The sequence below is a fragment of the Misgurnus anguillicaudatus genome, chromosome 12 (genome assembly GCF_027580225.2).
Source record: "Misgurnus anguillicaudatus chromosome 12, ASM2758022v2, whole genome shotgun sequence".
In the NCBI taxonomy this organism is placed as follows: domain Eukaryota; kingdom Metazoa; phylum Chordata; class Actinopteri; order Cypriniformes; family Cobitidae; genus Misgurnus; species Misgurnus anguillicaudatus.
The window spans coordinates 30,287,175-30,304,575 of record NC_073348.2 but is presented as its reverse complement, the minus strand read 5'-3'; the positions used below and the strand labels follow the sequence as shown (position 1 = coordinate 30,304,575).

General features: G+C 36.9%; 1 protein-coding gene across 6 annotated transcripts in view; it reads right to left on the bottom strand.

The window, feature by feature from the left end:
• Window positions 1-17,401, bottom strand: part of ntm (neurotrimin) — a 372,932-nt gene that overhangs the window by 35,163 nt on the left and 320,368 nt on the right. For all 6 annotated transcript variants that reach the window (XM_055208259.2, XM_055208260.2, XM_055208258.2 and 3 more), the window contains one exon: window positions 16,645-16,877. In XM_055208259.2, the coding sequence (XP_055064234.2) occupies window positions 16,645-16,877 (233 nt within the window). The remainder of the gene's footprint in view (window positions 1-16,644; window positions 16,878-17,401) is intronic.

Here is a 17,401-nt window from a genome sequence, read left to right as displayed (position 1 = left end):
CACATGAAGTGCGCCATTTGGGACAGGGCCTTTGTTTATGTGACCTTGGGCCACAAAAAAGTCGCACGGGTATACAGTATTTGTAGAAAAAGCCAAAAGTACATTGCTAGGTCAAAATTATAGATTTTTTCCGGGACTAAATGCTAAATACATGTCTGACTGTTGAAACGAACCAAAAGAAAACCAAGAAAATCACGTTTATGACGATTTATGGTGATTTTATGTCCGTTACACCATTGCCTACAATGACGCTGATGCGGGGTTCCCCTGTTTCAAGATGGAAGCTCTATTTGACGCACTCGGTCCAATGAACTGCCGTAGCCAAGGCAACATCTAGTGTACATATCTATGACGGGATTACAGGAAGCAAGCAAAGTCACAGAAGCCTCTCCCATGACGTAAATTTCCGCCTAAATGTCTCAATGACTAGAATTTCACGCGCGGCTCTCACGCGCGAATGAAGCGAGTAAACTCAAAATGTTCAAGTGGCATACTAGACGCGGTAGATGCGAATTTGATGCCTCAAATACGGCTGGTGTGAACCCACAGTAAGAGGTTAAAGCTTACAATTTCCCCATTCGTGTCCATAATGTCATTACAGCTCTAAGCCAGTAGAGAGTGCTAAGACAAACCTTTTCATTAGTAATTTGCGTTGCTAATGACATAATTTGGACTTATTTAGCTTTTGGGTGACATATAAATCTCAATATTTTTTTTTTACAATTTTGACTTTGGTGATTCAGGGTCACAAATAATGTTTAAATTAATTACAAATATTTAAGCATTTAGTTACTCAGTCTACCAACTAAAATAATAAGATCATAATATAATTTACATTTTCTCATTTTATATATTTAAATTTTAGTTATAACTAATACAAAATCATGTGGTTTTGGTCAGCCTGTGGTTTTGGTCTAAAATGAAAAATAGATTTTCATTCCAAATTAAAGACAAATCGTTTTGTGAAACATGTCCATAGTTAATGTGAGGAACTATTGTGGTTATTCTGCTACGTCACCTGTGTGAACGGATGAAACTGTTTCATACATCCATTAAACATAACCTTGCATAAATTAATCAAATAAAATGAAAAAAGAGAAACATGTATGCTCAAGAATCTAATGCAATGGCATTCAGACAAGTGTCAAAATACTCTATAGACTGCGTTTGTTGGGAATGTAGCACTGATGAAATCTTGTGTGTACATGTATTATGAATAAATTCATTACTTGCAAGACGAAAATAAAATGCTAAAAAAGAGCATCACACTGCCAGCAGGAATTTGCATCTGAGAGTATCTGCCATTTCGAACGTGAAACCGATCTAAACACGGCAAGTAAAAAGTCACACCTTCAAAACCCAAACATTAAAACCTCACACACACAAATCTAAATGACTGTTCTGGGCAACAAAAAAAAAAAAAAAACAGCAGTGCACGCACTAAGGTTTATGGACAAACTGTAACAGTCACCAAAGGAAACTATATGAAGTTAATAAGAGATGTTTACAACTCCACAGTGACCCTCTATATGACAATGATAGTCAGGAGTGAAGAATGATTCTATCACTGCGTTTATGACTTGTGTCTTGAAACGATAGCGTGTATCTTTGCGAGCCATATTTCTGATACGGATGGGCAGAATGAGACTCAAAGCCATTTTCAAAGCCAATAAAAGCCTTACAATGACTGTTTCTCGCCTTATATCGCACAGGCCGTCACACAATCACTAAAAGGAATGTGGCCGATGAAGAAGTGTGTATTTGTGTGTGTGTCTCTCTTCGCCAGATTGGATTCTCCAGTCTCCGTATGAGGTAAAGCATGTTAAATTGCATTTTAATAGAGTCATACACCACCTCCTCACTTCTGATGCCGGATTTCCGAGCTTCAAAGGGATCTTCAGATGACAGGGGGAGCAATTGAATAGAAATAACTTGCCATATCGCTGCCTATTCCCAAGATTTGACCTCGGCTTTTCCAAAGGGGAAGCGAGAATCCTTAGTGAACCGTGACACGGATGATCAAATACGAATATCATCTTACTAGCAAAATAAAATCTATTAAAACAACAACAAGTTTTGCTTCCAAAATGTAAACTTATATGACAACTACTGAGATCAACTGCCAATGTTCAACCATGCAGTAATGAGGGCTTTGTTATAATGATCAGCCGAATTGTTATGTATCATTAATTTGATTCTGCTTATCATAAAAATCACCACTTATAATTATCGCTTATTGTTTTACCCTAAACAACATGCTGAATGAAATACTAAATGGGCTGAGATTTGAACAATTTTCCAAAACGTAGTCGTACTTTCTGGGGCAAGGAAACAGTTTATCACAAATACAAAAATGTGACCAGCACAGTTACAGTTTTAGCAGGTCTATCAAGCTCATCAAATACGTTTTTCAAACGTATACTACAGTCTAACTGTTTTTAAGCTATGTTATAAAAATGGCCTTTCACATTTCACATAATATTTTTATATTTATTTATTTATTAATGTACTTAACACAAAATTAACTACTATATTCATAGCGAGAACAGGGCTGTGTCCGAAATAGTCCACTTAAATAAGTGAATAAAAACGAGTAAATTCGGACACATGGGGCGTAAGCATTGACGTTTCTCATTTACTTTTAATGGGTGACGTCATGCGTTGCCGAACTGAATTGTGGATCCGTCTGCGCCACGTCACTGCCGTTGCTCGCGGCAGAAGTGGAAAATTTCTCAACTTTTCAAGTGGCAACGCCTGCATCAGCCAATCAGATCCCCTTATGCAAATAACCTAGGCAGAGCCAGCCAATTACGTTTAGAGAAGACCATAGCATGTGTAGCGGCCACTGTGATTGGCTGTTGGCCACGCTTCAGACAAGCCTTCCGTCAAGCGTTAACGCTTCTGTCCCTTGCGAATGTACCGTAAGACTCCATCCGAAACCAAAGTGGGGGGGGGGGGTGATAAATCGGTAGAAATGATAAACCGGTAGAAATTTGTCAACTGCTAGAGATTTTAGACTACCGTCTCTATCGAGGTTATGCTCCCACGTCATGTTACTGTGTGCGTGGTCACGAAAACATAATGTTTCATGACCATATTTAAGCACCGCAGTTTTAAAAAGGGAAGTCGCGCATCAACTGCTCATTAAGCTTGTGAGCATTTTTGCCGCTTTATTTGACTTAAATACATATATGCGTCAGAATTCCCTTCAAGTATCCTCATAAACATGACAATTTAGGGCTTAAGAGATAGTAAACAACTGACCTAGAAAATGCATGTGTAACAGTAGATTGGAACCGATATTAGTCTTGAGGCGCCATCGTGTTTCGAGACACGAGACTTCATTTGACACGAACCTCACAGTGAAGCTGTTGAGTCTACATGGTTGTACACTCATTATTGTAGTGCATCATGGGATTGAATAAGTGCACTCAATAATGTCCACTATAATTTTGGACACCACTACACAATGGCTGTCCTTTCACATAGTGCACCATTTAAGGTAATAGGGAGCTATTTCGGGCACAATACACAGATATTTTATACAAGTTGGGGAAGGACAATATGGAATCTCCAATTCACCTAACCTGCATGTCTTTGAACAGTGAAAGGAAACTGGAGTGAAAGCTGCATATGAATCTAGAGACAACAACAACATAGAAACCTTTGCAACTTCATCTGTATTTGTGGCGATCTCAAGGCTGGGAACTTCTGGGTTAGACCAACCAATAAATCAGTAACATTTAAGATTCTCACGATTCCTGCATAAATAACTAACACAAAAGATAGCAAATAACCCTGCAAAAAACCCTAAAATAACAAGACATGTACCAGCCAGGAATGTTCTTCTCCTCTTTCTGCTCTCTTTTGACAGTTCCTCCGACATACAGTCAGAGATTTGAGTGTCATGTCACAAATAAGACACATTCAGTTTTGCTTCTGGGCTCAGTACACATGTCCGCATCGCCGTGCTGTTTGATAAGCAGGAGGTGTGTTTTGGGAAAGAGGAAATCAATTTGTGTTCCAACGCTCTCACAAGGTACCTAAAGACCGGGAGTAACAAAGTTTAAATGCTCCGGAAAGCCGGTGTCCTGGGCTGAAATGTGCTCTGAATAATAATTTGGTGGAGAAATGTTGTGATTTTGGATTAATACCCAAACTGCTGTGCAAAGCACATTCAGTCGGACATCCATGGAAGGACATTATTCCCTCTAAGATCTTTTTAACAATTGACTCATATGAGTATTTGACACATCAGAATTTGTATCACTAAGGGGGTTTCTAAGTGGGCTATTGACACAAAATTTCCCAAGACAAATCCTGAATTCATACAAAGACATCAGAACATTTAAGTATACAAGTTGAATCATAATAAATGACAGGGAATAAGTATTGAACACATGAAGATAACAAGGTGCCAAATGGCATATATATATATTATATATATGCCATATTTATTTTTTTACTCTTTTTAAAATACAAACAAAAAATACAGGAAATATGTACAAAAAATTAAAAACAAAACAAATTTCAGAACTAAATGTCTTCTTCAGGCATCAGTCAGTATTTAGTGTGACCTCTCTTGGCACGAAACACATCTTGAGCTTTTTTGAGGAGACTAAAGTCCTGAAGTCCTTCGATTTCATTTAGAAATTAGGATTTTATTTTATTTAGGTTTAAGAGATCCTGCAGCTGCCTGCTATTCCTTAAGTGGAAGGGGAGTTTACCCGAAATACCTTGACACTTCAGCTTATACTTTTATACTGTTTTTAATACTACATACACATTTCCTGTATTTTCTGCTTGTATTTTAATAAAGAGACTAAGAAATAATTATATATGATCCCTATACAATTGCAAAAACAACAAATATAATGCATAAATTACATTTTAGTTAATTTAAACCAAATGATGGGTTTATATATACTTTTTAAGTTAAATAACTCAGTATTTTTAGAGCGTATGCCAAGACGGACTTGGAATGATGTTCCAGCCATTTCAATTGATTTACATTCATTAATATTTCACACACTTATGCACTCTTTTTCTTCAGGAATCGATAGTCACTCGATCAATACTTAACTACCCGTGAAGCACGGGAATACAAATGAAAAACACTTTGCGATTCTGTTGTGTACAAACACCGTACGACTTCGACTTGTTCCTGCGTAAATCTGACAAAGGCTTTACTCTGTCACCAAAATAAACATCTACATTATTAATATACAAGGCTCTGATATTTGATGCACAGCTGCACGAACGATGTTTGCATCCAGTGAAAATGTCAGATGATTTGACATGCAAATAATGCCCTCTTTCAGGCACTGATTACCATGCAAAGACTTTAATCAGCCAATGAATATTTACTTCATCTGCCTCGCCTATACAACACATTTGCTCCTTTTCCATTCCTTCAAGAAAGAGGTTTTAGGCGAAAAACTACTTATTTTCCTTGCCTTTTTCTTTTGGGCAATTCAGTGCTAAGGGAGAATCAAACCCTTTTCCCACTCCGTCAGAGTTTGGGATATAATCCTCTCCTTCAGGTATCTGATAGAAACAAATTAAAGACAAAAAGCACACACGATTCGTAGTCCCCTAAGAAATGGGCTTAAAATACCCAGCTTTAAAGCTTTCAGGAAATCATGTGCTCACATGTTTTAGTACAAAGAGCAATTTTCACACCTGTCTCTTTAAAGTGTGGTAATTTGTCATTTTCACCATAACCATTAATATATATAGTGTTTCTTTCAGAGCACTTCAACAGAATTTGATGCATGTTTCAAGAGTTTGAAACAGTTTGATAGGTGTGATATTAAAAGTAAAGTATATATTTTTTGTACTACTACATAAAAATTTCAAAGTTTCTCAAACATTCCCTTTATTCGCATTGGTTGGATTATAAGACAATCCCGCCCCCAATACAAGCCATTGATCAAGCCACTGTTTCTGTTGGGCTGTTCAGGATGCTTATCCAAACAAAACGTATCGCCACACATCCATTCTGTCCCACAAATGGCAAATTTCTTTATGCATACTAAACCAGAGTCAATAGAAGTATTAACATGAATTACACATTTTAATTTTGTGTTCCTGTAGTGGTAAAGCATTGCACTAGCAATGATAAGGTCATGGGTTCAATCCCATAAAAATTCTTATAGTACACTAAAAGAAACATATATCGATTGAATGCACTGTACATCATGTTAGATAAAAGCATTTCCCCAAATGCATAAATGTTAATAAATGTTCAATTTCAACAACATCTGAGATGATCTTAGCCAACATCCAATTTACAGATTTTTCTAAAATGACACCCATTTTACAGTGTGTGTGCCTGACACGGTACATCTGCAGGAAGACATTCTGAGTGTGTCACCAAAGCCAATAGCCGCAAGGCAACTGCAGACATCCGGCTCATAAATGTGGATGTAAGCAGCCGCAGACCAGCTTTAGAAAGATTAGGAAGAGTTGGCTTTGTTTCTCCTTGACCTTATGATGAACAACAACTGCACGGAGGGAAATATGACGGTTCGGTTTTCTGAGCGAGACCTCTGGAGCACGGCTATTTTGATAAGCATGCATTAGTTTTGGTGTTAACACGGTTTGCATATGCAAACATGATCATAGCAGTTGCCTCCCACGTCGACAAAATGTGCCAAAGTAGAGAAATTAACAGCTGTGTAGAAGCACATGAAACACACGTTTGTTTTATGAAAATCTGAATTTAAAATGTTTTTGAAATCATGCTTTTCTTTATTAAAATAACTTGGTGTTTTTCAAACTATGCATGTTATGGGAGACAAACATATAGTACAGTACATATACAAACAATTAACTAAGGAAGAGACTATTAAAATATTATGGATATTAAGAGATGACTTATAAACTTGTATAATTGTAATTCAACCTTATTTATAATGTAAATACAGTGTCAGTTTTTTACAGCAATGCACTGTGGTACGATGTCTGGGGCTAGTTTTTTTTTATTTTTTAAAGTGTTTCAAACACTTGTTTCACGATTTTAAGTTAAAGTCTTTTTTATTTAAATTTATAAATTGTAACTTACATTTTTATATTTTGCTGCAGCTTTCTTGAAAAAAAAAATAAACACAATAAATATCTAAATATTAAAAATATAAAAAATGTAATCATTAAAAATATAATTAAACATATAGCCATATAATACATTATGGTAAAACTTTACTTGAAGGGGTGTTCATAAGACTGACATGACACCTTCATAATCATGACATGACACGTGCTATGAACATAAAGGTGATTTTATGCACATTTATGACAACAGTCATTAAGGGTCATTTGTTCAATTATGTTATTTTTAATACAAAGATGACATTGTTTGAATTGTCTTTGTTATGACAACTAGACATAAACCAATACAACATAAATTGTATTGTCATAAATCTGTCATAAACATGACATAGCAGAATAATTATCAAATTTTAGAAACTACCTAGCTTTATGGGTTAACATTACATTAAACGGTAACTGTTAATATGTCAAATAATTCTAAATACCTTAACAAAATGCAACAGACACGTCAAAATATTATACTTAACTTTATGCATGTGCACAATACATAAAAAACTGACAATTAACAGAACTTCCTCACACAGAGGTTTCTGAGATATTCTGACATAGAAGAAAAAATGAACAAAACATTTAATCAATTTAATTTAATTTAATTTAATTAACTTTGCAGTTATATGTACCCAATGCTGCATGGCTTAACCTGTTATTGTACTATTTTCATTTAATTTTAGGTGAATGAATCGGTCTCCAAATGCAATAAAATATAATTTTATTATTAAGGGTAAAAAGTGATTTGATTTTATTTGTTAAACACATGGAGGAAACTTAAAAAAAACATTATAAACTGAAGAATATTCATGATGTTGTTATAAAACTATTTGAAAGAATATTAACACTTAATGACATTTTAATGATAAATTATATTTGTACCACTGTAGTTGAGGTCAAGAAAAATATTCATGACGCTGTTATAAAACTATATGACAGACTATTAACACTTAATGTGACAAAATAAATTTGTATCACTGGTAAAAAAAAGTGGTCAGTTATGTTCTCTTGGTAATGTCAAGTTGTCATAACAAAGACATCTCAAACAATGCCATCTTTGCATTAAAAATGACATAATTGAACGAATGACACTTAATGACAGTTGTCATAAATGTACATAAAATCTCCTTCATGTTCATAGCACGTGTTATGTCATGATTATGAATGTGTTATGTCAGTCTTATAAACACCCCTTCAGGTAAAGTGTTACCTACATTTTATATTACGCAAATATTGCTATAAGCTATAAGTTTTTTAATAATGTGTTTTGCATTTCACAATTTATAAAGCTGTTTAATACACTTTAATTGAAGCTTGTGTGGATCCAACCACATACTTTTCCTCACCCATAACAAAAATGTGTCCCTGCAGAAACTTACCATGTAAAATATTCACAATTGCGTAAAAAATGTTCAGCGCATTCTGGTATACACACACGCTTGCTCTATTCTGAACATTAATATTAAAAGGTTGTTTAGAAAACCAAGTTAACTTTACAAGTGAGATCTTGCCTTCTAGTGCCTCCGAACTCATTAATAAACAACAACCGTGATAAGCGCTGTGACTTCTTTAATCTCTGACCCGTCCACAGCCCCCAGTTATGTGCAATTATACATGATATCACATTCTACTTTGTTAGCGAGGCCATAAACACCATTTAACCCTAAAGGCATCGAGAGAGATGCACCCAAGCATTTCCAAGTGAGTTGTGCCGATGTATTCGACTGCATGTTGAAAATATCGCAGCAGAGGCCTTCACACCTTTACAGAGAGACACATTCGCAGAGCAACGCAGATGTCAAAGATGTTTTAGCCTGGGGGTGTTTGGTGCATGGTGGGTGGGCTGATCTGGTCTTTTTACCCTTAATGAACTTATCTCTAGCTTTAGATAACTATTTTAACAAGGCAGCTCAGGTTAACCAAAGGTCTGAGAAGTGCACTAGAAAATATTTGCCCTCATCCCTCATTTGCATTCACAACAGCATTTCAGCCCGACTCACTTTATCACAAGCAGGTGCTCGTGAAACCCCTCCCACTGTTTACATAATACTGCTTATAAAGGCTATTACGAACTCAATTCTCATGATAAATTTGACGTACGGAGCGTCTGTGACTCGACATGCAGAGAAGCAAATTGGATCTCTATTCAGACGTGCAGTTTGCACTGTAAAGGGAGGGAGCAGCTGAGGGCTGTCGCACAATTTCCTCCCTTTCCATGTCCAATCGCCACCAGCTGCGGTTACAGCCACGTGCCTCCGAACGGTGCATGATTGTGTTCAGTGTGTTGTGTTGTTTGCTAACTGTGGGTAATGGCTGTTTTTCTGCCGCGTGCCATTGTGTCCAGGTATTGTGCTGTATCTGACCTCCGTGGTGAAGCGTCTCTTTAGTCTCTCAATCAAGGCAGTATTCTGAAAGTACGTTGCCAAGGCAACAGTGCAGATGACTTAGATCTCTTAAATGCTTGGGCTTGAACTGACCGAATGTACGAGACATAATGCTAAAGAAAGACATCTTCAGATGCTGATTGGAAGTGTTTTGACATGAAAATGCAAGTGAGACAGATTTAGTATTGAAATGTAAGCTGTCCATGCAAACCTGCTTCCATAGTGCTATCTAGGGAGATGGGGTTGGTTGTTATGTACATTCTTAGATAAAGCTTGCATATGCCTTTTTAATGCACGCCTTTGTCATTACACATTTGGCTGATGCTTTTATGCAAAGTAAACTTCTTTTACTGGTTCTGTGGTCCAGTATCAAATTTTTATGGTCTGGTTTTGTGGTCCAGGGTCATATTTTTTGTTGACCCCTTAGCGTTCCAATGTACTGTGGGAGGAACAGCGCATTATTTGACAAAAAACAATAATAAGTCACATATCTTTGGAACGCTGAGATTCTTGTGATTCAAATGATGTACTGATGACCATTTTAAGATACAATCAACAGTAGGTACAATAAGTGTGCTTTTTAGGCATTTTTTAGCCATTTTTGGGAATGGCAAGTACACACCATGCACTGAAAAAATGATTCATTGAATTTAATCAATTACTTTAAGGTAAGTGGTTGCAATTCATTTATTTAAGCTACAATAAACAAAAAAGAGTGTAACGTAAAATAAAATATAAAACTTTTGTTTAAATGTAGCTTAAATAAATTGATTGCAACCACTTACCTTAAAAAATTTTTTTTTAAATTCAATGAATCATTTTTTTTCAGTGTGTCTTGTGATTCTCGCTAAATTACACTTATGAGGTGTATTGAAAAATTTTGATAAAAAAAGTAAATGCAAAGTAAGAGTATCAAAATAAGAAGCATACAGTTACAAACATCTCTTCATGTACTATTTTGCACATGATTTGAAACTACATCATAAAAACCAATTTTGTAATTTTTTTCCACATTTAAGGGGAACGTTTTCATTACCGCAATTTGTCCATGACTGGATTTGGGTTCTTTGACATGGAAATATTTATAATAAAAAAAAGCTTCAGTGCATGTTATACTATAAACATTTACAGTAAAGAAACATGTGGTATTTGGTGATCATTGGTAAATGTAGAGACAATAATAAGAAATATAAATGTGTCCAAGAAATTTTTTCTCATCCTCCGCAACAATTTTCAATCATTGTTTAAGTCCTCAATGAACTAACATTTAAAAAAATGGTTGGAAGGGACATAATTGATTGTGACACTCAATATGGCTACCAAATAAAAGTTAAAATTTTGTTTGTCATAGTACCTCGACAACTTTTTAGTTAGTTCTCATTACCGAAACATGAGTTTGTAAATGCATATATTTAATGTAATATCATGTTGCGGTAATGACCATTTTTGATCATAATAATCTAAAACATGTAAATAATTCTATAGGAAATATTTTTAAATCCTCTAAAAATAATTGTTATAGTAAGTTCAGACCTTAATCTTACATGTGCAAAAAAATGGCTTTTTAAAAAAATTTGATGCTGGACGCCTTATAAGTCTGGATTTCGTGAGAATCACCCTTTTTTGTTTTGGGTAATATTCTGTAATATGTACCCTTTTGTGAGCTCAGCATTGAGATACTACCGTATCGTAACATGGGTGTATCGGTACACCCCTATAGCCTGGAGTATAGTCTGTTATTTATGTGTACGCGAATGCACAGTCGAACGTACAGCCATGTATAGCTTATTTGAGTCGTACGTGTACACAGATGTCGACACATGCACATTGCGACAAATTGAAATGCATCTATTGGGCAAACATACTACATTCTCCTGTACAGTACACGCATACACTCTTCTGATGACGAAAATCGTATGCATAAAAAATGGACCATACTGTACTTTGGCCTTATACCAGAGTAAAACCTCAGGGATCCTTTCGTAAGCAAAAACTAATAATAACAATTTTAAGTAAGAGAGATGTTTCTCGTTGCTCCGCATTCTTTGATGTCATGTTCAGGCTCGCACTGATGTAAACTCATCTAAGCTCAAACTGCAGTTCTTCTTTCATGGATCAAAGGATTTCTCAGAAGCATGTGTCAGTGAAGCTAATTAAGACAAACAAAGACTCAAGCGCAGCATGCAAATTAACTCAAATTCAGGTTTTGAACCATTAGCCAGTAGATAAAACCTGCACCTCCCTAAACCTATTGCAGGTAATGTTCTTCTCACAGTGGTAAAGCTGATGGGTGCACAGATAACTAAAGGTTATTTCATTGTGGGGACAATGTGATTTTGCTGAGAAAGACACATTTCTGGTTCAGCATCTTTTAGTGGTCTTAATGCTATCTTTTCAGACTCTAACCATGAACTGTCCTTTGAAGTATAATGAATGAAATTAGATCAATATAGATAAAAGATGAATGGAAACATGAAATAAAAACCCAGATCCCACCCCTAAACCTAAGCCTGCTGTTATAAATTCATGCATTAAGCTTTCATCCAAAGCAACTAATTTTACTAGTAGCGGGAATCAAACCCATGATCGTGGCATAACATTACATGTAAATTTTTCCATTTCTAAAAATTGGTCATTGGTAGTGATGATCCTGTAAAGTGCTCTGGTCTGTATATAGGTCCGAAATGGCCCAAATCACTTTTTACTCAAACCCAACGTGCATAAATAAATTTTTTTAAAGAAATACCTGACCTGAGACAAACCAGAATTAGACCCAAGTCCGACCCAGTGTCAATTTTTTAACCCAAATGTAAATGGCACCGACCCTTGTGCAGTCTGCAGCCCAGCACACACACACCTCAGACATAATGAAACCCTGGTGGCCTTGCAACCAATTTGGCCCACTGCTTCATTTACTTCCATTTGTTATCTGACGACGACACCAAGGTAACCACTAAAATGTGCATTTAAAATTGATTGACAGGTCTGGCTCAACGAAAATTAACATATCGCCAGCCACACAATGTCGCAAACGCTCTTGGCAAACAAAGGAGGGGTTGGAAAAGGACTCAATGCACACGTGAGATAGTTTGGGTCTTCTCAGGTCCGTTCTGCAAAAACACATTCATTTAAATTACCCGAGGCTGCTAATATTATACCCAACACGTATTCGAGGCACACAAGAAACTTTTAGACCAGAAACCGCTCTGGTCTCGGGTCGGACTTCTGGTTTTTGGATCTAATGGCACTTTTCCATTGCATTGTACCCCACAGTTTGGTTTAGTTTGGGTCGGGTCAGCTTACTTTTGGGAGCTTTTCCACTGGGTGCAGTACATAGTACCCTACATTTTTTTTTGTACCACCTCGGTGATACCAAACGTGATGCGAAAACACTGTAGATCACTGATTGGTCTGAGAGAATCGTCACTCCCTGCGTCATCGCTATAATGTAAAAGATTCGCTTTCCCTTAGTGCTAGCTTGCGCTGTCTCAAGCAAACATGTTGTCATTTGTGCTCTGCTATAAGTTCCCAAACTCCCTTTTAGCGGTGTAAAACATCCACAGGTTGAGAATCAGGGACACCATAACAGTTTTTCCAAACTTGCAGTTTGTGGCGGAACATTTGCGACGAGCACGTCAGCATTATATATGCTGAAATGCAAGTTCAATGAGGCTCAACGGAGCGCCGTCAACTGACGCCACAGGTGTTTGAACAGAAACTTTCATGTAAGACAGAGGTAGTAATAAACGCGATGTGCAAACATCTACTTGTGGTGGCCAATTTTTATTTTGTGGTGGACTGAAAAACAAAAAATGTATGGGAATGTACAACGACGCTCTCACTTGTATGTTGTCACAGCAGTAGGCAGCGCAAATATAATGACACGCCTATAATCTCTCCCACTGCGAAGTGATACTAAACTCGATGGAAAAGCTAACCACGCCAAAGTGAGGTGAGCTGACCCAACCCAAACTAAACCGTGGGGTACTATGCAATGGAAAAGTGCCAGTGGACCCAGTAAGACCTCTAGCTTGGTTATAATAAGCAATGCGTTAACAACACAAATGGTCATAGGTTCAAACTTGGCACAATCAACGAAAAGGTCCTTAAAAATACTACCCAACTATTCGTTAAAGAATGAGTGCTGGAATAAAATTATTTGAAACATATTTCAACACAAAGCTCATATTCTTTACTATTTTCATCTTTATGGTTTTTTGAGAGTGTTGAAAGGCTGTGGTGGTGAGTTCCTGTGCTCTAAATCTCCTGCAAGTGTACAGTAGCTCAGCACTGTTATGACTTACTGCATCACTGCACAGGAATGACACTGTCATCAATCATATTAACACTGGACCCACGAATCCCGACCAAAAAACGCACCCCCAAGGTTTTACGCAATCAGCATTAATTACATAATTATCCACATCATTAAAATGGCCAATATCATAACTGGTTTTCAAGGTGTGTGCCACTGATACTGCAAAATGGCTTCTTGAAAGGCTAATAGTTGACCCAAAAAATGATTATTTTCCAAAACACCACAAAACACAAAAACACACATGAAAATGTAGTCTGTTTTCATGGCTGCTGCTGTCATAAGGGAAGAACTACAAAAGTTGTCCTGGGCCAAGCGATAAAGGAGGTTGTGTTCCCCAAAAGAGAAAAGTCACATGGGTTCGGAACAACACAACATGTTTATACATAAAATAGATAAAACAATTAACCCTTTGTTATCCACATACCATAGTGTTTTAAACCAACCTGATCTCACGAATTTCCGTGGCATAGTCACGGAATTTTGTCCTCATTTTTCCGTGGCATTCTCACGGATCTCCGCATTTTTTTGTGGCCCTGCTACGGACTGTCTTTTTCCGTGGCATTCTCACGGATTGGTTACTCAACTGTTTTGTCCTATTTTCTTACCATTTTTACTTCGGTTTAGGGTTAGATTTACATGAAATGACATCCAGTGTTTCCGCTATATACATTCAACCGTGGCGGCCCGCCACTCCTAAAACATCCCCGCCACGCCTGCGGTTGTGGATAGAAGGGATACAGCAAACGAAATCTCGTTGGATGAGCACTGTTTTATCCTAATCCTTCAACCAAACCCAACTTTAAACACAAAATTTCACACGATTGTAGGATGTATTTGTATCTAATTTAGCCAGAACTGCTGTTTTCATCCTAATAATCCTACCTCCAAATCTAATCCTTAACTTTTCGGCATTTGCTGTATACCTTCTAGACAAAACCCACAGCGGCAGCTCGCAAAAAGCTACCGAAATGTCCGCTCTGCCAGACTGGCTGTCTAGAAATAAATTCCTTTCTGGATTCGCGTTGTTCACTCATTTATAAATAAATCTCCTAAAATATCATAATTTCCTCCATCCATGGGTTTAGTTTCATGCACAAATAGATTTAAATCAACAGAGGATGATTAAGCTACGTCTCTGCTTTGAGAAATAATAATAAAATAAATAAGCCTATACGAAATATGTTGCACTTAAATAATTATTAAATTATTAAATTGGCAAAACGAATAAAAAAGTTTCTGTTCTTTTTTTGTGACGCGCTCTAAAACCAAAGCAGCAGAAAGCACGTCATGTTTTTAATGATTATAAATAAGCGCAATGTTTTCTCCTTATTGTGAGTTTACACAAATAAAAATACATCATTTGAAGTTTCGAATGTTGTTTTACTTTTATCTTTATGACTATAAATTTAGGGTAATTTAAGCTGCAAGGTCATCACGCATATGATGTTCACCGGCGCATATCTACACCAACACAGCGCAGGGCTGCGAGAAAAGACATTATTAAACGTTTGATTTAACATATTACGAGTTTTTTTGGAAAATTCATTTGGAATCACTGTACTTCTATTATCAACTTATCTGGTCATTAGTTATGCAGAATAGAGGCTATAAGCGCAGCGCGCTGCTGACCACTCAGCTGTCAATCAATCTTCTGTGCTTTAGATCGACACTCACAAAGTTTCACATTAAATGATAAGATATTCAAAAAACAAAAGGCTAAATACTGAATACTACTTATATGCGACTGCAAGACATTAATAGTCGAATCTGTTTGCAAGGAAACTTACATTATTCCCGTGGAAGAGAAGAACGTTGGTAATAGAAACTTGAGGCAGAAGGTGAGACTGTTTTATCTGTTTTCAGACGAAACAGCAGGGTCGGAGTACCCACGGGTGAACCGCATAATATTTGATCTAACGGGTGTAATAATAGACTTTTCGCGAGTCATTTGTGTTGTAGATGCAGGTCGGGACTCAATAGACAAAAGTAAAATGCGGGTCTAACATCCCCAACATCCAAGACCAAAATTCGACTCGTTTTTAAATGGCCCCGTGTTTATTTGTGTTTAAGATCTGTCTGAAGACCGTTAAAGGTTTATATTTAACTGCGCGATTTGCGTTGTGACCTGCTCGGGGTCACAGTCTTTATGTCAAATGGTACGGGTGTGAAATAAAATTGCTGCTGATGTCGGATAACTGGTCGGTTAATCTGTCAATCACAGCGGTGCGGATTATCAAACAGTACTGCATGACTGCAACAGCTCTGTAACGCTAAACACGAGGACGAACTTGCAATGCACACTACATTAAAACTACAATGAAATATCCGAACTATACGTACGTAGCTATGTAACGTTTTTTTAAGAAAATAAAGTTTAGATCAAAACATAGAAAAGCAATATGCTATAAATATAAGGAAAAGTAAATGACAGCATGAAAATTATAAAAAAATACATGTTAGTTTACTGTAGCCTATATTCTACTTAAAAAAAAAAAAATGTACATTTATAATCATCATGGGCGCCCCCTGCCGCCACAGCTGAAAAAAATCCTAGAGGAAACACTGGACATCCCTACCCAAACCCAACTCTAACCCCAACGCCAGGCAACAATTGTTAAAAGTTTAGAAAATATAAAAGAATAAATCAGAAAAAATAGTATAAACCAATATTTAAAGTGACATACTAACGCAAACATCAAATCTAACCCTAAACCGAAGCGAAAATGGTTTGAAAATAGGAAAAAGCAGTTGAGTAACCAATCCGTGAGAATGCCACGGAAAAATGAGCACAAAATTCCGTGACTATCCCACGGAACTTTGTGAGATCATGTTGCTTAAACTCACCTTGAACGATGATGTGAACGGACGTGGTTCGAGGTCTGCTGACCGTCTGCACTGCGCATGTGTACTGGCCCTCATCCGTCAAGTCCACATCTATAATCTTGATGGTGAACTCGGCCTGGTTCAGATTGACCAAGCTCACCCTGGGGTCTACGGACCACTTATCTTCTCCAGCGTACAGTATACTTGATCTGTTCAGCCATGCCGTGTGTGTCACAAAGTCCCCTTGTGAACAACTGAGGAAGCAAATGTTCAGATTTGCCAAATTAAAGAAAATTCACTGATAAGATCTCATTAATATGCAGATTATTTTGAGATTAAACAAAGAGCACTTTTGCATAAGTATCAAGTAGGGGTGCGTGGGGTTAGTTGTAACATGGACCGTTTACATTGTTGCACAGGGTTGAGCGATTAGTTTTTTCTGTATTGTCATAAGACGGTCTCCTGCAAATTTATGAAAAGGTATATTGTTTTTCCAGAGAGTTATTGATGAACGAGTGTTTAGGTGGCATGTAATAAAATTTTTTCATATATGTTTTTTTTTTTGGTTTTGTTTCCTAGTTGGGTGTGTAAGATACCAAAACCAATATTATGTCATATTTATCAGTGTCTTGTTGACTAAAACATAGCATCGTTTTGAAATATGTCTGCAGCTCTTAGCAACTTTTTTGGTGGGCTTGAAAATATTTTGACCCAGCGGGGTTAATTGTAACGATGTGTTACAACTAACCCCTCAGCACTTACGATATGAAAACAGCTA